At 41.9% G+C, this 26277-nt stretch overlaps 1 protein-coding gene across 1 annotated transcript in view; it reads right to left on the reverse strand.

Annotated features, from left to right (window-relative positions):
• tut4 (terminal uridylyl transferase 4) overlaps positions 1-26277 on the reverse strand; it is a 47311-nt gene that overhangs the window by 17831 nt on the left and 3203 nt on the right. The window contains exons 2-21 of the mRNA XM_034179405.1: positions 24874-25406; positions 24655-24797; positions 22956-23072; positions 22679-22856; positions 22332-22420; positions 22157-22208; positions 21985-22054; positions 19100-19226; positions 16931-17050; positions 15796-15990; positions 14311-14485; positions 11310-11803; positions 6573-6723; positions 3639-3725; positions 3437-3540; positions 3301-3358; positions 3098-3201; positions 869-958; positions 527-640; positions 349-426 (exon numbers count right to left, since the gene is read on the reverse strand). Of these exons, the coding sequence (XP_034035296.1) occupies positions 349-426; positions 527-640; positions 869-958; positions 3098-3201; positions 3301-3358; positions 3437-3540; positions 3639-3725; positions 6573-6723; positions 11310-11803; positions 14311-14485; positions 15796-15990; positions 16931-17050; positions 19100-19226; positions 21985-22054; positions 22157-22208; positions 22332-22420; positions 22679-22856; positions 22956-23072; positions 24655-24797; positions 24874-25342 (3015 nt within the window). The 5' untranslated portion in view covers positions 25343-25406. The remainder of the gene's footprint in view (positions 1-348; positions 427-526; positions 641-868; positions 959-3097; positions 3202-3300; positions 3359-3436; positions 3541-3638; positions 3726-6572; positions 6724-11309; positions 11804-14310; positions 14486-15795; positions 15991-16930; positions 17051-19099; positions 19227-21984; positions 22055-22156; positions 22209-22331; positions 22421-22678; positions 22857-22955; positions 23073-24654; positions 24798-24873; positions 25407-26277) is intronic.

Below are 26277 nucleotides of genomic sequence, written 5' to 3' on the forward strand. Positions count from 1 at the left end.
CATGTATGTGTGTTTGCTACTTTTATTTCTTGCTTGGAACGAACCATCAAGGGGTTCATTGTTTCAGTGTAGTTGTTACTCTGGTTTCTGGTATGTGCGTTTAATTATCAGCATGTAATTGGGAACATAGTTTATATGTGACACATAAAATTAAATCATTATGCACACACACGCACCTTTGTGCATCACTGAATGAAGTGACAGTTTCATAGGAAAAATCAACTGTGGCCGAAAAGTTGCATGACAGTATCCTGCGACTTTGATTACTTTAACTCCTCAAGATATTAGTTCCTTGATTTGGAAGCTCTTGAGCTTTTGAAAAATATAAATAACTACTTGAAAACTCACAAGATCCTCAAGGTTATCAAAAAAGAAAGCATTCCAGCCATCGACTGTCCGCTGGGGGACGGTCTTCCCATCAAAGATCTGCAGAGACAATCACATGGAGATTTTTACTGAGCGTTTCATGCGGGAGTGATTTGAGGTCAGACTGGAGAAGGTGTGGTCATCACCCAGTGGTAGCTACCTCCTGCAGGACTGGAATGACAGGTGGCTGTCTCTGCTGCAGGAAGTAAAGCACCATCAGGATGTAGGCGTAAGATGACAGACTTCCTCTGGACGCATCACCAATGTCACAGCGCTGCAAGAACAGATGAGATTTACTGACAAAACACCCAATCATCTCAGCAGGCACATCATCCATTTTTACCAAGTTGGTCGATAGAGTTCGACAAAATACAAACTGGTGAAAAAGTTTCTATGTTGGACAATTTGAAGCTGGAGAACCTGCATGTCAAGCAAATATGGAGTATCAATCACACCAATTTACACAATCAATTGGCTAAAATCAATTGGATTTTTCACGCACCTTTGCAAAGACTTTCATGGTGTATCCCAGGTACTGCACACGTGGATCCAGAGCTGCGTACGTAGCCAACATTCTCGTGTTATGTTGAGCCTAAAGGCATGACCCATCCAAGTTAATCCACGTAATTAAAAAAAGTTAAATACAGGCATCACCAAGTCTAAAGGCTGGTTGTAGCACAAATGAATATATTTATACTTCCCTTTTTCTTTTTGTTTAAAGTATACAGCACCACTGTTTCCATACAACACCACAAAAGCACCTTGGGTCCTGGATCTCAACCATCCAGGCAGACAACCAGTCCATCACCACCTCTTGGACCACCTCGTGTCCTTGGAACCATGAGTCAATAAAGATCCCAACAATTTATCAAGGCTGTGTTTTTGATGCATGTACATGGAGTTATAGAATTTTAAAAGTTCTCTTACAAATCAGGGCTTTGAAATGAGCAGGATTCATACAAAATGCCTACATCAAGTCAAAAATTCTCCAATAAAATAATTAACAAAACTGGAGCCTCAGGTGTTGTTGACAAAGTCCTTTGTTTGAAGTCGCAAGAATTAAAGACAAAAGATATTATATATACACACACACACATTTATCGTTGACAAAAGTCCAATTATCTCCCTTTAATTCCAGTCTGGTGTCATCATTTTCTTTCAGTCACGTTTTCACTGAAATCCATAAACCGGTTTAGCAGGAGTTGCGATTAAGATGTCAAAATCACATGATGCAAAAATACAAAAGTGCACTTAGTTCCTCTTCAATAACAATGCATTGTCTATATCACACCTCAAGTAGAAAAAGTTACAAGTAAAACATACAGTCTGCCTCTTAAGCCCAAGGACACAGAGCAAGTCCACATTCTGTGACTGCAGGGACCACATTCTCTTAAACCAGTGGTCTCCAAACTATTCCAGAAAGGGCCGAGAGGGTGCAGGTTTTCTTTGCAGCCACTGACTCCAGCAGGTGATTTCACTGATTAACATCAGTTGGAGCAGGTGGGATGAGTTCATCAGTGAAATCACCTGCTGGAGTCAGTGGCTGCAAAGAAAACCTGCACCCTCTTGGCCCTTTCTGGAATAGTTTGGAGCCCACTGTCTTAAACCATCATCACACTCAGCCACATCCACAGAAAGTTGGATAGAAACAGTAAAAACTTGTACCACATAGTAGAAACACTAGAAACAAATGGGATGCAGTGTGGTCTCCATGGATGCAGATGAACTTTGGACATGCCCCCACCCCCCCAAAAAACAAAAAAATCACGAGGACATGGTTGAATCAGGATGCAGAAAGAACTTAAGTAGGAAAGACTGCACTGATGTAACTAAAATCTAGTAGACACTTCACCAACAAACATGAGGTGGATAGGACACACACACACACACAAAAGCTTAAATTTATCCCCCACCTCCTTGTACATATTGAGGTTCGCTTCAAAGCATGTAGCGTATGAGTGTGTGTTTAAAGAGAGACGGGTACATCTGACAGTAGAGCCATTTTTCTGACTAGTATATGTTGAACCAACATGCAGACACAAGAAAACTTGCAGAAGAAATGGGGAAAGGAAAAAAAAAAGCATTGCATGGCACAATTATGCGTGGTATGCATGTGGTAAATTAGTGGAAAAGTCTTACATGCTGTGAAAAATGGCAGGGATGCAATCAGGATGAAGTATGGAGTTGAAAATGGCACATTTTCCACATTTTGACCACACCCCCACTGCATTCATCAAATTTCAGACCCTATGCTAACATCATCTACAAATAACTGCACCAAACAGTTGGCTTTGTCACTTGATGGGTGTTCCTGGGGCGTGTACACCAACATCCCCAGAAGATCTTGTAAATCATTTCAGAGGTGTCATTTGGTTACAAAAACAGCATTTTTAGACTTAGAAGTGTCTATTTCTTACCAACTTTAAAAAAATGTGAGAAACATTTGATTTACACAGAAATAAGATGTTTCAGAGTGTATTCCACCATCGTGGATTATTTTGTTTAAGCGAACAACCAGCTGAAGTCACACTGACAATTCACTTGGATTAGCAGTTGCCACGTTGCGTCACTCAGCATATGCATGAAATAGAAATCTGGTCTATTTTGGCCCCACCTAGCTGAACGACAGTTGTCACTTCCCGCAACAAAACGGCCGCTCTGACTGAAAATGAATGACAAGTAATGACTTGTAGCCAACGTGACCACAGGGTGAGAGCTTCTCCACACTCACCAGAGTGTTGTAGAGGCTGATGTCACCCTCCAAACCACTTTGCTTGTGTTCAAACTTCACAATAGGCACTTTAGCTGTTGTGATAGGCAAAATGTTCCTTAACCCTGGAATTTTAAGGAAATGTTAAGGTCAGAGATTTCATGCCGAATATGGAGAAAATAGTTTTGTAGTACTATTGAGGAAAAGCGCAATGTTTAACTCACCTGTGTGTTTCCTTAGTACTTTTGCAAGTCCTTCAATGATCTCTTTGCAGTTTAATTTCTATGAACAGAGATTAGCAGCTGTTGAACGTGTAAGAGGACAATGTCACCTCTTCATCAGTCCTCTTATTTAACTTACCTCAGCAGTGTCATGACCTTCCAGTGTCATGCAGATGTCGAGGTCACTGTCACGGAAACCAAAGCCATTTTTGGAGGAGCCGAATAGGCACAGCTGGGCTTTATCTGTGATTTCAGACACACAAAGACACTCAAAATTATAAATATATGAAATGAATTGAGTGTGTTCCCGTGTTCGAGGAAGTTTGCCGTTTCATACTCACCGTTGTACTCCTTTCGGATGAACCGCTCTAGGCTGGCAAGGATCTGCTCCCTCTTCTGCTGCTCAGAATACGAAGGTGACAATTCGTCTACAGACGCAACAAGACAGGAGTTCATGCATTAAATTGTATGATCCTCATTCCCGCTTCCTCACACACACAAACTATCTTCAGTGTCATCACCTCAGTCAACCACCAACTGCAAAGACATTCACAAAGACCTGCTGTAGTTATGCTGCAGCTGCAAAACAAAACCACTGACCTAAAAGCTTTTAGCCACATAACTGATTACGGCAGTGGTTCCCAAAGTGTGGAGCGTGAAGGCATTGCAGAGGTGGGGGTGTGGCAAGGCAAATGATTTCAGTTTGTTACTGTAGGAGTTTTACATTTTCATTACCCGTTATGATACACAAAGCAACCAGGAGAGTTACACACACACTCACAGAACACGAACAAGGTTGTGAGGAATGAAAAATAATAACCATGATGCACGTGACATCATTGCGTAATTTCACTGTAAATGTGATTTGTCACTTTATTTTGTTCAACAATTAAGTTTTGCATCAATTACAGCGATTACAACAAATTCCAGTGGAGTTCGGAAGCAAAAGATGGGTATGTGTGCGCACAAAGTTATTCATATCCACGTGAGGTGTCCTGCAGAAATAGTTTTGGAACCACTGAATTATGGGACAGAAACAGAAAATGGCATTCAGTAGATATACAGTGGTATGTAAAAGTTTGGGCACCCGTGATGTTTTCCATGATTTTCCTTTATAAATCATTGGTTGTTTGGATCAGCAATTTCAGTTAAATATATCATATAGCAGACAAACAGTGATATTTGAGAAGTGAAATGAAGTTTATAGTATTTACAGAAAGTGTGCAATAATTATTTAAACAAAATTAGGCAGGTGCATAAATTTGGGCACCCCAACAGAAAAAAAATTACATCAATATTTAGTAGATCCTGCTTTTGCAGAAATAACAGCCTCTAAACACTTCCTATAGCTTCCAATGAGAGTCTGGATTCTGGTTGAAGGTATTGTGGACCATTCTTCTTTACAAAACATCTCAGGTTTGTTGGTTTCCGAGCATGGACAGCCCACTTCAAATCAAACCAAAGATTTTCAATAATATTCAGGACTGGGAACTGAGATGGCCATTCCAGAACATTGTACTTGTTCCTCTGCATGAATGTCTTAGTAGATTTTGAGCAGTGTTTAGGGTTGTTGTCTTGTTGAAAGATCCAGCCCCGGCGCAACTTCAACTTTGTCACTGATTCATGAACGTTGTTCTCAAGAATCTGCTGATATTGACCGGAATCCATGTGACCCTCAACTTTAACAAGATTCCCAGTACCTGCACTGGCCACACAGCCCCACAGCATGATGGAACCACCTCCAAATTTTACTGTAGGTAGCAAGCGTTTTTCTTGGAATGCTGTGTTCTTTTTCAGCCATGCATACCGCCCCTTGTTATGTCCAAATAATGGAATACTAATGAATTTTAGTTTCATCAGTCCACAGCACCTTATTCCAAAATGAAGCTGGCTTGTGCAAATGTGCAAATCTTTAACATACCTCAAGTGACTGTTTGTGGTGTGTACGCAGAAAAGGCTTCTTCTGCATTACAGCATCATACAGCATCTCTTTGTGCAAAGTGCACTTTATAGTTGAACGATGCACAGAGACACTATCTGCAGCAAGCTCATGTTGTAGTTCTTTGGAGCAGGTCTGTGGGTTGACTATGACTATTCTCACCATCCTTCGCTTCAGCTTATCTGAGATTTTTCTTGGCCTGCCACTTCAGGCCTTAACTAGTACTGTGCCTGCAGTCTTCCATTTCCTCACAATGTTCCTCACAGTGGAAACTGACAGCTGAAATCTCTGAGATAGCTTTTTGTATCCTTCCCCTAAACCATGATGTTGAACAGTCTTTGTTTTCAGGTCATTTGAGAATTGTTTAGAGGCTCCCATGTTGCCACTCATTAGAAGAGATGCAAAGAGGAGAAATATTTGCAAATAGCCACCTTAAATACCCTTTCTCATGATTGGATTCACCTGTGTAAGGGGGTCAAGGGTCAATGAGCTTACCAAACCAATTCTGTGTTCCTATAATTAGTGCTAAATGTATTCAAATCAATAAAATGACAAGGGTGCCCAAATGTATGCACCAGCCTAGTTTTTTTTAAATAATTATTGTACACTTTGTGTAAATACTAGGAACTTAATTTCACTTATCAAATATCAGTGTGTTTGTCTGCTATATGATATATTTATTTGAAATTGCTGATCCAAACAATCAATGATTTATAAAGGAAAATCATGGAAATCATCAGGGGTGCCCAAACTTTTACATACAACTGTAAATGGCCGTTCTATCTACTACAAGAAAACAGCTTTGTTGTCGTATCCCACAGCAGCCTGTACTCAAGGATTTAGGTCGACAACAGGCTATGAATTGGGCCGGATACTGGCCTCCAATTTGGAGTGAGGTTTCCCACTCCTCAACGACCAATAGGAGAGCAGTGCTCACATCACATCAATATGATGCTGAAGCATGGGCTGATGTCAGCGTCTCAGCTGCCAACCAATCACAGGCTAGGAGAGAGAGGCCAGTATCTGGCCCAATTCAGGGCCGGTTGTCGGGCTATCAAGGTTCTTGAAATGGAGCAATATCTCCACTTGGTGGACATTTACCGCTATTGCAGGTACAACAGAATTTTGCTAAGAGCACTAGTATAATACATTTGTTAGAAAATACATGAGTTCATTTGGCTATGTTATTTACCACCATTTATGTTTTTAATTCCAATAGTTCAGTGTTTATACATGTCAAAGCCACATTGTAGCAGACTCAATATTCTCACTGATTATACTGTGTCAGATATCAAATGACACTGTGCAAGGGACTGAAAAATCAAACAACACTTACAAAAGCAGAGTTCGCAGAGTCCATCAAGGATATTTCGGAAGCGCTCAGTCATAGGCGGCAAAGGCTGAAGCTCTATCTTCTTGAAGTCTTCAGGGCACTCGTCTTTCAGATGGCCGTCTCTTTTGCAGATGCTGCACACAACAGTCGGAGGCTGGATAGGAGAAATTAATGGCCAATTAAATAAGTAAGAAAAAGAAAAAAAATAAACCCACCACACACAATGACACTAAAAAGGTTTCAACAGGTGCAAGACACTGGAATCATTACAAATCCTGAAGCAAATACACAGTACCATGAACTGAACTTTTCTATGTCACACAGCTTGTCCTAAGGGCTGTAACAAAGCCTCAGTACCGATAGGCTTTTAAGGTGGCAGTAATTAAACCATTACTTAAAAAGCCATCACTTGACCCAGCTATCTTAGCTAATTATAGGCCAATCTCCAACCTTCCTTTTCTCTCAAAAATTCTTGAAAGGGTAGTTGTAAAACAGCTAACTGATCATCTGCAGAGGAATGGTCTATTTGAAGAGTTTCAGTCAGGTTTTAGAATTCATCATAGTACAGAAACAGCATTAGTGAAGGTTACAAATGATCTTCTTATGGCCTCGGACAGTGGACTCATCTCTGTGCTTGTTCTGTTAGACCTCAGTGCTGCTTTTGATACTGTTGACCATAAAATTTTATTACAGAGATTAGAGCATGCCATAGGTATTAAAGGCACTGCGCTGCGGTGGTTTGAATCATATTTGTCTAATAGATTACAATTTGTTCATGTAAATGGGGAATCTTCTTCACAGACTAAAGTTAATTATGGAGTTCCACAAGGTTCTGTGCTAGGACCAATTTTATTCACTTTATACATGCTTCCCTTAGGCAGTATTATTAGACGGTATTGCTTAAATTTTCATTGTTACGCAGATGATACCCAGCTTTATCTATCCATGAAGCCAGAGGACACACACCAATTAGCTAAACTGCAGGATTGTCTTACAGACATAAAGACATGGATGACCTCTAATTTCCTGCTTTTAAACTCAGATAAAACTGAAGTTATTGTACTTGGCCCCACAAATCTTAGAAACATGGTGTCTAACCAGATCCTTACTCTGGATGGCATTACCCTGACCTCTAGTAATACTGTGAGAAATCTTGGAGTCATTTTTGATCAGGAAATGTCATTCAATGTGCATATTAAACAAATATGTAGGACTGCTTTTTTGCATTTACGCAATATCTCTAAAATCAGAAAGGTCTTGTCTCAGAGTGATGCTGAAAAACTAATTCATGCATTTATTTCCTCTAGGCTGGACTATTGTAATTCATTATTATCAGGTTGTCCTAAAAGTTCCCTAAAAAGCCTTCAGTTAATTCAAAATGCTGCAGCTAGAGTACTGACGGGGACTAGAAGGAGAGAGCATATCTCACCCATATTGGCCTCTCTTCATTGGCTTCCTGTTAATTCTAGAATAGAATTTAAAATTCTTCTTCTTACTTATAAGGTTTTGAATAATCAGGTCCCATCTTATCTTAGGGACCTCGTAGTACCATATCACCCCAATAGAGCGCTTCGCTCTCAGACTGCAGGCTTACTTGTAGTTCCTAGGGTTTGTAAGAGTAGAATGGGAGGCAGAGCCTTCAGCTTTCAGGCTCCTCTCCTGTGGAACCAGCTCCCAATTCAGATCAGGGAGACAGACACCCTCTCTACTTTTAAGATTAGGCTTAAAACTTTCCTTTTTGCTAAAGCTTATAGTTAGGGCTGGATCAGGTGACCCTGAACCATCCCTTAGTTATGCTGCTATAGACGTAGACTGCTGGGGGGTTCCCATGATGCACTGTTTCTTTCTCTTTTTGCTCCGTATGCACCAATCTGCATTTAATCATTAGTGATCGATCTCTGCTCCCCTCCACAGCATGTCTTTTTCCTGGTTCTCTCCCTCAGCCCCAACCAGTCCCAGCAGAAGACTGCCCCTCCCTGAGCCTGGTTCTGCTGGAGGTTTCTTCCTGTTGAAGGGGAGTTTTTCCTTCCCGCTGTGGCCAGGTGCTTGCTCGCGGGGGGTCGTTTTGACCGTTGGGGTTTTGCGTAATTATTGTATAGCCTTGCCTTACAATATAAAGCGCCTTGGGGCAACTGTTTGTTGTGATTTGGTGCTATATAAAAAAATTGATTGATTGATATTTGTTCTGACAAGTCTCAGAGGATATTTGCACCATACTATAACCACGAGGTGAGAAATATCTGTTTTAAGCCTTTTTAAATGTGGTGCATGCAGACAGCAGTTCCCATAGTTCAATGTTCTATCAAATGCTCCCAAAAACAGATACTTGAGACAAATATTCTGAATTAAAAGTTTCCATTTATCTATTGCAGTGTCACTCTATAATATTACTACTTTTTTGTCTTTCGGCTGCTCCTATTAGGGGGCGCCACAGCAGATCAATCATTACCATCTCACCCTGTCCTCTGTATCTTCCTTTGTCTCACCAACCACTTGCACATCCTCCCTCAGCACATCCATTAACCTCCTCTTTGGTCTCCCTCTTTTCCTCCTGCCTGGTGGCTCCATCCTCGGCATCCTTCTCCCTGTATACCCTGTGTCCCTCCTCTGCAGATGTCCAAACAATCTTAATCTTACCTCTCCGAATTGTCCCACCTGAGCTGTCCCTCTGCTGTCCAGATGTCACATCCAGTACCATCCTCTCTGTCTCCTCATCACATCTGCAGTACTTTTCCAGTTGTCCAAAATTGCTTCCCCTCCATCCAGTGCCTCTCACCTGCTCAATGAATTTCACACAACAGTCTTCCTCCTTCAGCTTCCACCATGTGATAATTTGTTAAGCTCTCACTATCTTCTTCTTCTTTACCTCTTAAGTCATCTTACAAACCGCCATCCTATGCTGTCTAGCTACTCTCTCCTGCCACCACCTTACAGTCTGTAATTTCTGTTAGCTTGCATTGCCTACACAGAATGTAGTCCACCTGTGTGCACCTTCAACCACTCTTATGTCACCCTGTGCCCCTCCTTTTCTTAAAGTAGGTGTTCACCACAGCCATTTCTATCTTTTTTGCAAAGTCAAGTACCATCTGTCCTTCTACATTCCTGTCCTTCATACCATATCTATCCATTACTTCCTCATCACCTCTGTTCCCATCACCAACATGCCCACTGAAGTCCACTCCTATCTCCACAGTTTCATGCTTGGGTTCACTCTCCACCATCTCATCTAACTCACTCCAAAATCTTCTTTCTCCATATCGTAACTTAACTGTGGGGCATATGCACTGATGATATTCATCATCACTCCTTCACACTCATCACCCTGCCAGACACTCGCTTAACCTCCAACACACTTTTAACATACTCTTCCTTTAAAATGTCCCCAACACCATTTCTCTTCCTATCCTCACCATGATACAACAACATGAACCCCCACCTATGCTCCTGCTCTTATTTCCCTTCCACTTGGTTTCTTACACAATTTCTGCTGGCACCTTACAGCACTGGTGGCGGTCATTGTTCAACCAAGCCTCAACCAATCCAGTATGGAAATTTGATTTTTTAGTGTGCATGGTTGGGTTGGCTTATTTTGCACCGGATGCCCTTCCTGACGTAACACTACTGATTTATCCGAGCTCGGGACCGCTTGGGACCGGCACTCAGAGTCTACTGGCTGCACACCACATGTGGGTGAAATTTGACAAACTTTAAGGTTAACGTCCTGCCTCCTTCTACCCTCCTCATTTATCCGAGCTTGGGACCAGCACTCAGAATCTACTGGGTCTAATACGGAAAACATCAGGTTTTTTTCTTCCCCACTTTAACAATCTGGCTTAACATGTACTTTTACGTTTCACAGCTTCATCTCTCAGCAGTCTCCAATTTATCTTGCTTTAATGTTGAATGATAGGATTTTGAAGACTGCTCAATACATATATGAGTAAGCCAATAAGAGTGTTTGACAAACATAGTGGTGTTAGTTTTGCCAATATGAACACTTCTATTTTACCAAATAATGCATAAAACACTTTAGCTGCCTGAAATTGTGTAATCATGGCATTTGTCCACCAGAGTGCACTCTGAGGAGATTGCTTACAATGCTGTCAAGCATGGCTGGGACCCCATCGCCCCTTGGTGACCTTACTTACATGAAGCAGAAGCAAAGACAAAGTGACCAGCTGCCATTCTTTTTCAATCAGAGTGGGGGTTTTACAGAGATAAATGGTCACTATGATGCCAGCTAGATGGGACTAAAATAAACAATAAGTCCATTTTATGCAAATGCTGAGCAATGTAATACGACTGCCAATCCAAATCAAGGCAGTGTAATGCACGTGGTTGGTTGTTGGTTATTATTTGTAATAAAGCTTATGTTTAAACCCTATTACAAATAATTATAACCAACAACCAACCACGTGCATGGTTGGTTGTTGGTTAAAAAATGAGCTTTGATGTTTTAAAGTTTATGTTTAAACTCTAAAATATCAATGCTCATTTTTTTGTCATAAGGGTTTGATAATGAAGTATTAGGAATCATTTTGGCAGATATCTGCATTGTAAATATTTCACTCCCCACTACTGGTATCAGTATTAGAACCCAAAAATCTATATTGGTCGGACTACAGTTTTGAACTTCCTGGAATACAGTCAAGTGATTTTGACAAAGTTTAACAATCAATACGCAAGTCAAAAATGAAAATGCTAATGTTGTTAATTAAATGTGAGTGCATAATTCATTACCTTTCCACTGGTGAAAATCATTTTATCAAACACATAGTGCAGATCCTCCGAATGAAGGAGCTCCTCCTCATTTTCTGAGACACTGTCCTCCTCCTCGTCCTCCTCTTCACTGTCCAGCAGTCCATTAGGGGAGAAAGAAGGGAGGTTGGGTCTGTGACCGAGGACCATATCCATCGTGTCATCCAACACCTCGTCATTGTTAGTTTTGGACAGACTGGAAGCATCTTTGTCCTTCTTTAACTGCTGGTATTTCATCAGAGTGCTTAGAATTTTTTCACCTTTTCCGTAAACATCATATTCATTTGCTAATGCAGTCTCTATGCTATCATCATCATCATCATCTCCTGATGTGACGCCCTTGCCATCCTTCTGAGCTCCTCTTCTCTGGGGACAAGCAAAATACTTGTAAGCCATACGGAATCGCTCCTGGATGTATTCAAAGACCATCTGGCTGTTCAAGCTTCGTGCAATGTTCCTCTTCAAGGCAAAAGGATCTTTGGAGGAAAAGAAACAGCAAACATAATTCAGTTTCTGAGCTCCATGGAGAGGACTGGTTTTGGAAGAATTACACTAAAAGCAAAGTAGACAACAGCAGTGTACTGCACAACGTGTCATGTTGGCCTCGATTTGATAGACATTACAACCCCTGGCAAACATTATGGAATCACCGGCCTCGGAGGATGTTCATTCAGTTGTTTAATTTTGTAGAAAAAAAGCAGATCACAGACATGACACAAAACTAAAGTCATTTCAAATGGCAACTTTCTGGCTTTAAGAAACACTATAAGAAATCAAGAAAAAAAGATTGTGGCAGTCAGTAACGGTTACTTTTTTAGACCAAGCAGAGGAAAAAAATATGGAATCACTCAATTCTGAGGAAAAAATTATGGAATCACCCTGTAAATTTTCATCCCCAAAACTAACACCTGCATCATATCAGATCTGCTCGTTAGTCTGCATCTAAAAAGGAGTGATCACACCTTGGAGAGCTGTTGCACCAAGTGGACTGACATGAATCATGGCTCCAACATGAGAGATGTCAATTGAAACAAAGGAGAGGATTATCAAACTCTTAAAAGAGAGTAAATCATCACGCAATGTTGCAAAAGATGTTGGTTGTTCACAGTCAGCTGTGTCTAAACTCTGGACCAAATACAAACAACATGGGAAGGTTGTTAAAGGCAAACATACTGGTAGACCAAGGAAGACATCAAAGTGTCAAGACAGAAAACTTAAAGCAATATGTCTCAAAAATCGAAAAATGTACAACAAAACAAATGAGGAACGAATGGGAGGAAACTGGAGTCAACGTCTGTGACCGAACTGTAAGAAACCGCCTAAAGGAAATGGGATTTACATACAGAAAAGCTAAACGAAAGGCATCATTAACACCTAAACAGAAAAAAACAAGGTTACAATGGGCTAAGGAAAAGCAATTGTGGACTGTGGATGACTGGATGAAAGTCATATTCAGTGATGAATCTCGAATCTGCATTGGGCAAGGTGATGATGCTGGAACTTTTGTTTGGTGCCTTTCCAATGAGATTTATAAAGATGACTGCCTGAAGAGAACATGTAAATTTCCACAGTCATTGATGATATGGGGCTGCATGTCAGGTAAAGGCACTGGGGAGATGGCTGTCATTACATCATCAATAAATGCACAAGTTTATGTTGATATTTTGGACAATTGAAAGGATGTTTGGGGATGATGAAATCATTTTTCAAGATGACAATGCATCTTGCCATAGAGCAAAAACTGCAAAAACATTCCTTGCAAAAAGACACATAGGGTCAATGTCATGGCATAGGGTCAATGTCAATGAGCAGATCTGATTTGTTGCAGGTGTTAATTTGGGGCATGAAAATTTACAGGGTGATTCCATAATTTTTTCCTCAGAATTGAGTGATTCCATATTTTTTTCCTCTGCTTGGTCTAAAAAAGTAACCGTTACTGACTGCCACAAGCTTTTTTTCTTGATTTCTTATAGTGTTTCTTAAAGCCAGAAAGTTGCCATTTGAAATGACTTTAGTTTTGTGTCATGTCTGTGATCTGCTTTTTTTCTACAAAATTAAACAACTGAATGAACATCCTCTGAGGCCGGTGATTCCATAATTTTTGCCAGGGGTTGTACAAGAGGCAGAGACACTGGACTCAGCCGCTGTCACTCAAAGCAACCACAGACAACTTTATGGATTAAAACATCTTAAACTGAGAAGTTAGAGGAAAAAAATATTTCTATTGTATATACACAAACACCTCTGAAGAGTTGTCATGGAGGAGGAAACTATCAATACAGACCAAAACTGTTTTTGTACCAGGCTGTAAACATGTTTATTTCTGCTCTAAAGTCAGACATTTTAACATGGACTCCTTTGAGAATGTGCTCCATTTCGGAGCCAGCCTCAAGTGGCCAGTCAAAGAACTGCAACTTTTTATTCTTCCGGCAGGTCTTCATATGACGCCAACAAAGCTTTGCGCTGGATGCGTCAGTTATTAACCAAGTGGTGCCAAATGGAGATGGGTGGCATAAGAGCCATCGTGCTGCCCACTGCTCTGACAGAGGTTTCAAAGTGAGAGACAGAGCACGGGTCACACACCACAGCAAAGACAACGTGACCGTCTTCAACTTAAAACTGTGAAGGTTATTTTGTGATCATTTCAATGCAGTTACACTGTAAAGCATGAACACACCACGCAACCACCCCCCCCCCCCACAAAAAAAAAACAAAAAACACAGCTTCAAACTTCAGTCATTCTGTGAGTGTTTGAGAGTGTGTGTGTGTGTGTGTGTGTGTGTGTGTGTGTGTGTGTGTGTGTGTGTGTGTGTGTGTGTGTGTGTGTGTGTGTGTGTGCAGGACTGCCCATCTTCCCTTTGTGTGATCCGCATTGGCTCTCTGGAAATAATAAATTATGTTCAGAGCATTAAATATGTACTTTGTGGAACACCCTGATTTGATGACAATGCAGGTGGCTTTTTTAGGTTCCTTGTTCTGGTACCTTCAATAGCAAGCCTGCGGCGAGGCCAGTTCTTCAGTTCCCGAGAGAGGAGCTCCTTCAGACGGATGCTGACAACATGTTCTTCCAGAGCAAACTCCAGCGTGTAAAACCGTAAGAGCTCGAGCCACAACTGCCCCGGTGAAGCGCCCTTACAGACATCCAAAGTCAGACGAGTCTGTAAAGAAGCACAACACAAAGTAAAGAGTCAGACGATCTGCTCTGTGTGGGCGCACGTTGGACACAGATGCACTTCAGAACCTCCCCGTTCACATCAGATTTTAAGGAACTGTTAAAATGGAATAATTATAATAATAATATTAATTTTTGGCAGATTTATTAGAGCTTTTTCAACAATCTCATAAGTTATAAAAGTCAGATATCAACTGAAAGTTTTTTAAACTCTGGGTGAAGGAGAAATTATCAAAAAAAATGTGTATACTGTAAAAGAAATTGAACAATGTTTTACTATTTTCATGGACTACTGCACAGATCTGGTAGAACTGAAGTTGTAATCACAGTGTAACTGACAGCTCACACCGATCTGGTGCAGTTCTTTCACATACACTGGGTCCCAGAGAATCAGCCCCTGTTGAGAACACCAGTAATCAAACTTGGAGATCTGGGAGCAACCTCATAAACTAACTGCTCATGTGTCTGATGCAACAGTGGGTTTAAAATAAATAAATAAATAAATAAGATTAAATACCTGAATTACCAAAACTGGTCAACCTGTGTTCAAACATGCAGAAAAACTACCACAGAATCTCCTCTTAAAGACATCCCACCTGAAACATTTCCCTACATGCATTCATCTATGTATGTATATGTGTGTGTGTGTGTGTGTCCCTCTCCTGTCTAAACAGCACCTTGAAATTGAGCCAAACTTGGCATACACTTTGACATACGAGGAGTGACATAGGCTACTGAGCACTTTAGTAGTAAAGACATGCAGGTTAGGTGAATTGGAAACTTTATAACTGCCCAGGTCTCCCTTGCAAATGAGATCTTGGTCTCAATGGGACTAACCTGGATACATCAAGGTTAAATTAAATAGTAGTAGTATTAGTAGTTACAGGGAGAGTCATTTTTGTGCTGCATCATCATCGTCGCCAAGTGTGCTAAAAGTTGGAATCATACTTTTCTATTCTTTTTTCTTTGAACTTTTTATAAGTGGCAGTAGCACAATACTACTAGTAGTAATAGTAGTAGCAGCAGCTGTGTCTTCTTAAGGCAGCTATAGTCACACCCTAACAGATCTCTGGAATCTGAGATTGGTGGGAGGTGATAGCTTTGTTGGTGAAGTTTTCGGTCTCTGGGGAGGAGAATGGGGTAAATCAATTAGTTCTGTATATGGTGTCTTGAAACTGAACAACTGGTTCAGGAGTTCAGAACAGACAGTCTGATCCCTACACACGCCAAACGTTTGTTTGCAGATAATATAATGATTTATGAGCCCATTAGGACTGACGCAGCTTTTCCACTCACCTTGCCCTCTGAATAACGTCCTTTATCAGCTTTATTCTGATCCGACTTGGCTCTACCATCTCCCCTGGTCTCGCCGCGGTTCTCCCCTCGTCCCTCTGGGGAACTGGGCGGTCTGTGCTCCCATCGTACGAACATGTCCAATGTAATACCAGTCAGGTGATACTCATCCACGTGTTTCACTTCAAAGCCTTCAATCTGAAAGACAAAAACCCCATCAGACATTTAAATGGCTAATTAAACCCTACAGATCATTGTAGAAGTAAAACGCTTGGAACTGTGTCAGAGTATATGCTGCTGACCCTGCCCTGCCACAAGCTGATTTGCTAATTCAGGTGTGTGTTAGGAGTTGATTGGCTGTGCACCTGAATTAGCAAATCAGCTTGTGGCAGGACAGGTAGAGCTGGAAAATGTGCAGGTTCAGGGGTCCTTGAGGACCAGATTGAGAACCCCTGCTGTAAAGGAACAGTGTTTTCCTGTGGAGAAAACAGTTCTACACGGCTCTGTGTGTGAACACAACAGGAGTGGAATCAGACACCACTTTCACAGTAGACGATCATTATTATTCAGTCTGATTGAGATGTATGAAATGTTTTTTAAAATTTTTTTCCTGAATACGCTGCAGGTTTACAAAGAGGCAGAGACGGACAAATGTTGATCGTAAAATACAAGAATGTGATTTGAAAACCAAATTAAAGCCATTATTATGTTTGGAGACCAAAAAAAACAAAAAAACAAAAAAAACAAAAATCCAGATCGACTGTGTGTACTGGAGTAAATCATGAAATGGACTGTAGCTGAACACAGGTGGCGTGACCTTCAAGCAGCACCTGAGGTTACTTCACTTTTTTTTTTTTTTTTACTATAAATAGCTCTGAATCTGTGTGCATTTTTCAGACGCTGTGTGGATAATTTTATTTTTTATCAGCTACACCGGGACTAGTGCAAGTTAAAGAGTTGGAAGTAATGATTCATCATCTGGTATATGATTTTTTTTTTTTTTAAGATAGTGTTGACTGGAGTGAGATCTGCCCTTTTACTTTTTAAATACATTAAAGATTATGTGTGTTAAAGAAGCAAAAGACAAAAGGCTCGACAAGGCAGGAGCTACAGTAACAGACAATAAGGGGTGACTTACCCAGCAGCCGAGGTAGACGGGGAGGATGGGATCTTTTCTCTGTTGGAGGAAGAAGATGACTAAGAGGGCAAATGAGTATGATGGGATGCCGCCTTCAGCCTGGCAGTCAATGTGGCACAGCTGCAGTAAAAGTATCAAAATGGGGGCTTTCAGCCTGAAACCTTCATTTTATACCTGTACATCATCCTCTTGACTGACAAACACAGTTCACCACTAGGAGCAGTGCCACACACAGCCCCATACATAAAAAAAAAAAAATCAGGAAACTGAGCAACTCAACCCAGCACTTAGGCTCAAACTTGAAAATAATTTGTCAACTTGTTTAAAAAAAAAACAAAAAAACAAGGCATTATATACGAGGTCTGTTAGAAAACCTTCCGACCTTTTTATTTAAAAAAAAAAACTATATGGATTTGAATCATGTGCGCTTGCATCAGCCAAACTTGAACCTTCATGCGCATGTGTGAGTTTTTTCACGCCTGTCGGTTGCATCATTCGCCTGTGGGCAGGCTTTGAGTGAGCACTGGTCCACCCCCCTCGTCGGATTGTCATTGTCAGGGAAATGGCTGAGCGACTGGAGCAGCGCTGAATCAAATTTTTCCCGAAACTGTGAGAGACAGCCAGCTGGAAACCATTCAGAAGATTCAGAGTGCTTTTGGTGAAGATACTCTGGGCGTCACACAGATTAAGGAGCATTACAACCGGATTAAAGACGGCCCACAGCGGCGGAGGGCGCGCCGCACTCCGAGCGGCCATTGACAGGCTGAAACGACCAGATCATTTCCAAAGTGAAGGCTGTGTTGATCCGGGACGTCGTCTGACTACCAGAGAAATTGTGGAAGAAGTGGACATCAGCACTTTTGCGGCACAGTCCACTGTTACAGGAGATTTTGTAATGAAAGACGTGTGGAGGAATTCGCGCATCGGGACGGAGCTGCTAATGGCACACAACAAAAACCACGTCCGTGTTGGAAGTCTCACAGGACAAGTTGTGACATGCCCAGCTGTTACACAATTTCTCAGATACTCACTCGACTGAAAAGCCACCAAAAGCCTTCTGAATCTTCTGAATGGTTTCCAACACGGACGTGCTTTTTGTTGTGTGCCATTAGCAGCTCCGTCCCGATGCGCGAATTCCTCCGCACGTCTTTCATTACAAAATCTCCTGTAACAGTGGACTGTGCCGCAAAAGTGCTGATGTCCACTTCTTCCACAATTTCTCTGGTAGTCAGACGATGTGCCGGATCAACACAGCATTCACTTCGGAAATGGTCTGGTCGTTTCAGCCTGTCGATGGCCGCTCGGAGCGCGGCGCGCCCTCTGCCGCTGTGGGCCGTCTTTAATCTGGTTGTAATGCTCCTTAATTTGTGTGACGCCCAGAGTATCCTCACCGAAAGCCGTCTGAATCTTCCGAATGGTTTCCACCTGGCTGTCTCTCACAGTTTCTGGAAAAATTTGATTCAGCGCTGCTCCAGTCGCTCAGCCATTTTCCTGACAATGAAAATCTGACGAGGGGGGTGGACCAGTGCTCACTCAAAGCCTGCCCACAGGCGAATGACGCAACCGACAGGCGTGAAAAAACTCACGCATGCGCACAGAGGTTCAAGCTTGGCTGATGCAAGCGCACATGATTCAAATCCATATAGTTTTAAAAAAAATAAAAAGGTCGGATAGTTTTCTAACAGACCTCGTATACTAGAGCAGAGTAGAGCAGGATGCTCAGTGGATAAAGGGCTGGCCTGCCAATATGCTGACCTGGTACAAATCCCTGCTCATGCCACTTGGTGTCCTTCAACAAGACACACAAATCTGCATTGTCCGAGTCCACCCAGCAGGAAACGGGTACAAGCTTTGGCTGGTGAAGTAACCTGTGATGGACCAGTTGTAGAGTCACCAACAAAACCATCAAAATCCTTCAGGCACTGAAGGAGAAGGATTTTCTATGAACAGTGGAAGGACAGACATGCTGCCATGTATTCGATGAAAATGGACTATTGGTACAGAAAAAAAGTGGGTGGATGATGAGAACAGGGTAGGAGGAGTGCTTTCTTGGTGTGATCAGTCAGAGTAATGACACTGCATCTGGCACCTTGAACACATACTAACATGATAAATGCTTCCGACACTGTCCTTTCAGCTGCAGCGTTTTTTTGTGTCTTAAAGACTCACCCTCGCCCAGTAGCGGAAAGCCAGGACCAGGGGAACCAGTCTGGGCTCCAGTTTGGCCAGAGCCGCCAGGTGATTGGTTGTGAGACAAGCGACATCATTTCCCGCGCTCACTTTGCACATCAGTCCGCTGCACAGAAAGCAGAGCGGGATGAGACAGTGCCGGGTCAAATTCTGACCTAGACTTCATAACATTAGTCATTTTTCAATGATTCTGTGAACGACAGATTTTGCTCCATATGACATGTTTGACCCACATACAGAACATCTGGAAAGTTTTCACAGTGCTTTACTTTTTCCATATTTTGCTCTGTTACAGCCCGATTCCAAAATGGAGTAAATTATTTTTCTCTCTCACAGTTCTATTTACAACACCCCATAATGACAACATGAAAAACATTTCTTTGGAGTTTTTTTTTTTTTTGCAAATGTATTAAAAATTTAGAAAAAAAATGAGAAATCACATGTTTATAAGTTTTCACAGCCTTTGCTCAATACTTTATTCCAAAATGGAATAAATTCATTTTTTTCCCCTGAGAATTTTACTCACAGCACCCATAATGACAACATGAAAAAAGTTTAATTTTTTGCAAATTTAATAAAAATAGAAAAGTAAGAAATCATGTGTTCATATTCACAGCCTTTCCTCAATACTTTGTTGATGCACCTTTGGCAGCAATTACAGCCTCAAGTCTTCTTGAATATGATGCCACAAGCTTGGTGCACCTATCTTTGGGAAGGTTGGTCCATTCCTTTTTGCAGCGCCTCTTAAAGCTCCATCAGGTTGGATGGGGAGCGTCAGTGCACAGCCATTTTCAGATCTCTCCATAGATGTTCAATCAGATTCAGGTCTAGACTCTGGCTGGGCCACTCAAGGACATTCACAGAGTTGTCCTAAAGACACTGCTTTGATATCTTGGCTGTGTGTTTAGGGTCATTGTCCTGCTGAAAGATGAACCGTCGCCCCAATCTGAGGTCAAGAGCGCTCTGGAGCAGGTTTTCATCCAGGATGTCTCTGTACACTGCTGCATTTATCTTTCCCTCAATCCTGACTAGTCTCCCAGTTCCTGCTGCTGAAAAACATCCCCACAGCATGATCCTGCCACCACCATGCTTCACTGTAGGGATGGTGCCTGGTTTCCTCCAAACATGATGCCTGCCATTCACACCAAAGAGTTCAATCTTTGTCTCATCAGACCAGAGAATTTTGTTTCTCCTGGTCTGAAAGTCCTTCAGGTGCCTTTTGTCAAACTCCAGGTGGGCTGCCATGTACCTTTTACTAAGGAGTGGCTTCAGTTTGGCCACTCTACTATACAGGCCTGATTGGTGGATTGCTGCAGAGATGTTGTCCTTCTGGAAGGTTCTCCTCTCTCCACAGAGGAATGCTGGAGCTCTGACAGAGTGACCATTGGGTTCTTGGTCACCTCCTTGACTAAGTTCCTTCTCCCCCGATCGCTCAGTTTATACAGGCAGCCAGCTCTAGGAAGAGTCCTAGTGGATCTGAACTTCTTCCATTTATGGATGATGGAGGCCACTGTGATCATTGGGACCTTCAAAACATCAGAAATGTTTCTGTACCCTTCCCCACATTTGTGCCTCCGGACAATCCGGTTTAGAGGTCTACAATCATTTCCACTGACTTCATGTTTGATTTGTGCTCTGACTGTCAATTGTGGGACCTTATATGTAGACAGGTGTGTGTCTTTCCAAATCATATCAAATCAACTTTTCACATTGTCATTATGGGGTATTGTGTGTAGAATTTTGAGGAAAAAATAAAATTTCAACCATTTTGGAATAAGGCTGGAACATAAAATGTGGAAAAAGTGAAGCACTGTGTGAATACTTTCTGGACGTACTGTAGGGTTTTGATAAAACCAATTTCTTCACAGCAAATAAGTATTTGGTTAATCAGTTGACAAAAAATAAATAAAATAAAAATCTATTAAATGGCTGATTTATTAACTGATTAATCATTTACAAAGTGATTCCAAGTAAATTTTCTTGTTTGTTTGAAAACAAACAAAAATTTCCCAGCTGGCTTGAGAACTCCCGGGAAGAGTCAAAGGACTTGGCCAAGGATAGGACAGTGTAGGATGAGCTGCTCGGTCTGCTGCCACTGTGAGCCGGATAAGCAAAATGAATGAATGACGTTTGTTTTCATCATTTCACAGTGACGTGTTTGTGTTTTTCTGCATTTACTATAACTGAAAGCTGAGAAGCTGAATGTGGAATCAGAGTGTCTGGGTTTGTAACTATACTGGATCCAGACTGAGATCCCGGCTTTTAATGGCTTCCTGGACTCAGCCATCAGAAACGTACCTATATGTAGTTAAAGTGTTGGACTTGTAGAGAAATGAATTTATCTCAGCAGTGACATTCATGTCTCTGGGTCCTCTGCCTCTGAAATTGATAAAAACCTGGGAAGAGCTTGGAGGTTCTTTGGGTACCACTGGAATGACCAAGGAGTTACTTAAGGAGGCTAAGATCACTTGCATTGAGAGGGACCGCCAGCTATGATATTTTGGCCATGTGGTGCATTTTTCTGCATGACTTAGCATGTAGGTGCTGGAGCGCTGAGGACCCCATTGGCTGGAGAAGACTAAGGACACGTCCTGGCTTCACTTGGCTGCAGCAGATAGATACTTTCGCGAGGTGGGGAGGAGCCGGTTGTCTGACCTGACGACTGCCATCTAGGATCCAAGGTGGTTGGTTCTCTGATGTCACATGCTCCCAGACTTGACTATAATCAGATGACTCATCCCTGGGTTTTAGGACATTGAGATGAGGCTTTGTCATGTTTTGGATGTACGTGTTCCTGACATGTGCATTCTGCAGGTGAAGTGTAAAAAACTATTTAAAGAATCTGCAGTGATTGGAGCTCTGACCTGCTGACATCTCGACAGAACACAACAGGAACTTTGGCGTGAAAATCAGACTCAACCTCAGAGAATTCAGCTGCAGAAACAAGAAAAATCCAGGAAATGACCTTCAAAAAGTTGCACAGACATTTCTTACAAAATCCAGACCAAATTCAATATTTGCAAACATGACACTTACAGCTGTTCTTCAGGATCTCCAGTACTTGAATCAAGACCTCAGGTTGTGTCATCTGACCAGACAAATGCAAACAAAGTGACTAATTCTGAGTCTGTTCCAAACATCAGACATCAAGAACTATGATAGACTGCATCAGAAGACAACTGTCTTGTATTTTAAGTCTCAGCAGACTTACCAAGGGAGGATAGGTCACATCAATGTTGATGTCGCTCGTCTTAAAAGCAAAGCGGGTAAGACATGAACCATAAAGACGAAGAGAACAAGCTGTAAAACAAAAAAACAAAAAGTTTGTTAGAAATGCCAATGACACCAGAGTGTGTAAAGTCGATTAAAAACATTAGAAAATGACATTCTGAGGATCAGCACAATATTCTGAGGGCAACACAGTGGAAACATGCAGCAACTTACAAGAGGGAAAACTGCAACTGGAAAAACCAAATCTATGCAGCGCATTAACAACTCTGACGACATACTGTGCTGCAGACTGGGTTCATAAATCAGCGCAGTATCACAGTCGATAACCTGCGAGGTGCTGCTGAATGATCTCCTCCATCCTGCTGACCACCGCCTGTCGAACCAGAAAGTCCTCCTCAGAGATGCCGTGCTGTTTGGCTGTGTTGAGAACAGCTGCATCCACAGCCCTCAGCTGGGCGTCAGTGGGTGGCGCCAGAGCACGGAGCTCATTCTCTTCCTGCTTTTCCTGACAAACCAGTGACAATGCAAAGCTTTAACATTAATCACATTAATAATGTAAAGAGTGGTTGAGCAGGGATGACTAAAAACTAAACCGGTTTACTACCATTATGTTCTTCTTGTGTCTTTTCTCTTTGATGTGTTTGTGCGCTCCTTGGATGTTCTCAATGTGCACAGAACAGAGCTTGCATAAATACTGATAGTTGGGGTAGTCAGGAGACTGCTGTGAAGACAAAGAAGAGGAGGTGAATTTAAAACACTTACAGTTGCTTCGCAATATTCCATTTAAAGGCTAATATGAAAAGGAATCTGGCACAAGAAGCAAGAGCTATAAAATTTACTGGGACAGAGAACTGAACATCAGAAGAAACTCTTTTCTTGCAGACCATAATCCACTCGAACAGACTTCCTCAAAACACAGCAGATGCCCCACCAGTCAAATCTTTTGTGCACTGATTGAACAAAACACCTCCATGAAGTGGAACTATTTTGTGAGACCTACAGATCTCCTTGTGTCAAATAGTTAACGTTAGTTTTCACCACAAAGACCTGACACGAGGAGCTGAGGAAGCCTCCATGGCCAGGAGCAGATCTGCAGGTACACCTAAGATTAAAGTGGAAAATTGAGATGCATCTTTCTGTAATGATGATCCTAGTCTGTGGAACCACCTTCAGTGAATTAATTTAAAAGCAACCAAAAGAAATACTGGTGTCAGTGAGTGTTTAAACATGTATCGTTTTTCAGTAACCAACTTTTTTGTTCCTTTATTGTTTGACATTTCAGCAACTTTTGGTGCAAACAATCCATGTATCCTGACTGAAAGATCTAGGAGGTGTTTGGGGATAACAGGTTCATATTTGGAATGAGTTTTATTTGCTAAAACAATCCACCCTGCAAATCTGTACTGTGGCATTCCTCAAGGCACTGATCTGGGACTTTTTCCCCCCTTGTATACGCTTTTTCTTGGACAGTACTTTTGAAAGAATTTTGTTCCATTGTTATCCAGAAAATTATTGTAGTGTATGTCACATTCAAGTCTCAGAATGTGGTCACTTACAGGAATGGATCAACGTGTCAAGAATCAGATGGCTCATCATTTCTTGTCACTTTATTTGGAAAAACCATATGTTTTTGGTTTGTTTTGTATTCATGGTTTCTAGGTTATTGAGAACTTTCATTTCAGGACTTCATCAAATCATGCCAATTGTGTCATGGGGTCCTGCTTTTCAATTTTCTGGACACTTCTGATCTCAAGTGCACTGTATCACAATGTGAAATAGAAAGAATCAAACATGCATTTGTTTCACTGGGTCTAGATTACTGTACTTCATCTTTTTTCTGCCTGTTTGGATTGTTTATCCAATGGCGCAAATTGGTGCTGTGAGATTGCTCAGGGTCTTTCAAAAGAACCCACATGACACCAATTTTATCTTCTACTGGCTTCCTTTAAAGTTTCATCATCAATTTAAGATTTTGGTGACCGATCTCAAAATTGGTCAGACGCCTCCACAAAAATTCAGTAATTTTTTTTTTACATCTACGTCATGAGTAGGTCACAGATGTCTTCTGAGCAGAGTGCAGGAGACAAAAACCTTATTATACACTTGTGGAGGCCGGTTCTATTTATTTTACCGTTTGTCATTTCATGACTGCTCTTTTTGGAAGGTGTTGTGAAAGAATCTACCGCAGAACCAAAGAATATTTTGAGAACTATTTTGGTGCAGTCCTGACACGGATAAAGCTGGTTTGTGATGATGGAATAGACAGAATGGTTACAGGATCATTAACTCGTCAGTTTTCTCACTTTCACCAGTCTGTGGATGTAGTCTCTGTAGAGACGCTCCTCTGCTTGTCGGAGGCCAAGCTGCTGTTCTGTAAGGGGTCCATCTTCCACAGCGTCCTCTGCTGTGCCTTCTTCAGTGGGCTGACTCGTCAGTGCGTTTGTCCCTATGAAGAGAAAAAGTATTATACACCGAAGATCACACAACCAAACAATCTGCAGTGACCAAGTTAAGAAGCTCACCATGGGGCTTGTCTTTTGGTGCAGCAGCAGCAGGGACGGTTTTCTCTGTGAGGTCCTTCACAGGTGTGCCAGGAGCAGCGGGAGACCTGGTCTCTCTGTTGGCTGAGGGTCTCCTCTCTGTGGACTCCGCAGGTTGTGAAACCAGCTGCTGTTGTGGTCCAGCCACTTTCCCTTTCCCTCCTTCCACAGAGTTTGTTCTGCTGCTCAGTCTGTTCAGTCTGCAGGGCCGCGTTCTCCTCTTATCCTGGGTGCAGTCTGTGGAAGACCTGCCTGGCCCGCGGCCTCCTGGGCCGCCTGGCTTATGTCCATCCTTCACAGCAGCGGCGCTCTCCTGGCTGCGACTGGCAGACTTTGGGCCTTCTCTATGGACAAGACATTCTTTCTTGGTTTTGTCGTTGGACAGAGCTTTGGCTCCTTTGGGCTCGTTAGAAGATTGTTTAACTTTGACTGGGTTTTTGGACTCATCCATCCCTTCTGTCTGCTGCCTTTGTCCCTGGTGGAGTCAACGCCACTCTATGAAGGCCACGTAATGTCTAGTGAAGAAAAGTCAATCTTTAGTTAATGTGAACAAATTAATCAATCAGTTAGCTGTTTCAGTCTATGAAATCATAGAAAAATAACAAAAAAGCTTTTAAATTTCACAAAGATAAATGTGACATTTTTAAAGAGTTCAACTATTCAAATGTTCCCCCCAAAACAAAACAACATACTGACAGTTTATGAAAGCAGATGGAGGTGCAAATCCTCGTAATTGCAAATCTGTAAACAGTCAAATTTGGACATTTTCCCTGAAAATTATGACGCAGTTGATAATTATGGTGTTTATTAATAATTTCAACTCAAATGGTAAAACACAAAGGCTGAAATTCTGTGTCCATCAAAAGAAAAATGTGATGAAATGCTTCTTTTGACAATGTTATGGTCTCCAAGTCTCCTGAAATTAACAGAAGATAGAGCAGCAAAAATAATTTCATCCATTCATTTTCTATTCCTGCTTACTCCAATTAAGGGTCACAGGGAGGGAGGAGGGCTGGAGCCCATCCTGTGAGGCAGGGTACAACCTGGACGCCTGTCTGTCCCAAGGCCACATATAAACAAACACATTCACACTTATGGACAATTTAAAGTTTCCAGTCCGTCTAACCTGCATGTCTTTGGATGTGGGAGGAAGCCGGAGCACCCAGCGGGAACCCACACAAACACGGGGAGACCATGCCAACGCCACACAGAAAGGGCACAGCTGGGAATCGATCAAATGACATTTTTGCTGTGAGGCAACAGTGCTAACCACTAAGGCTGCCCTGAAAATAATTACACAATTGATTAAACCAGTGGTGTCCAAACCATTCCAGAGGGGGATGAGAGGGTGCAGGTTTTCTTTGCAGCCACTGACTCCAGCAGGTG

Source organism: Thalassophryne amazonica, chromosome 10 (assembly GCF_902500255.1).
Source record: "Thalassophryne amazonica chromosome 10, fThaAma1.1, whole genome shotgun sequence".
Taxonomy (NCBI): Eukaryota; Metazoa; Chordata; class Actinopteri; order Batrachoidiformes; family Batrachoididae; genus Thalassophryne; species Thalassophryne amazonica.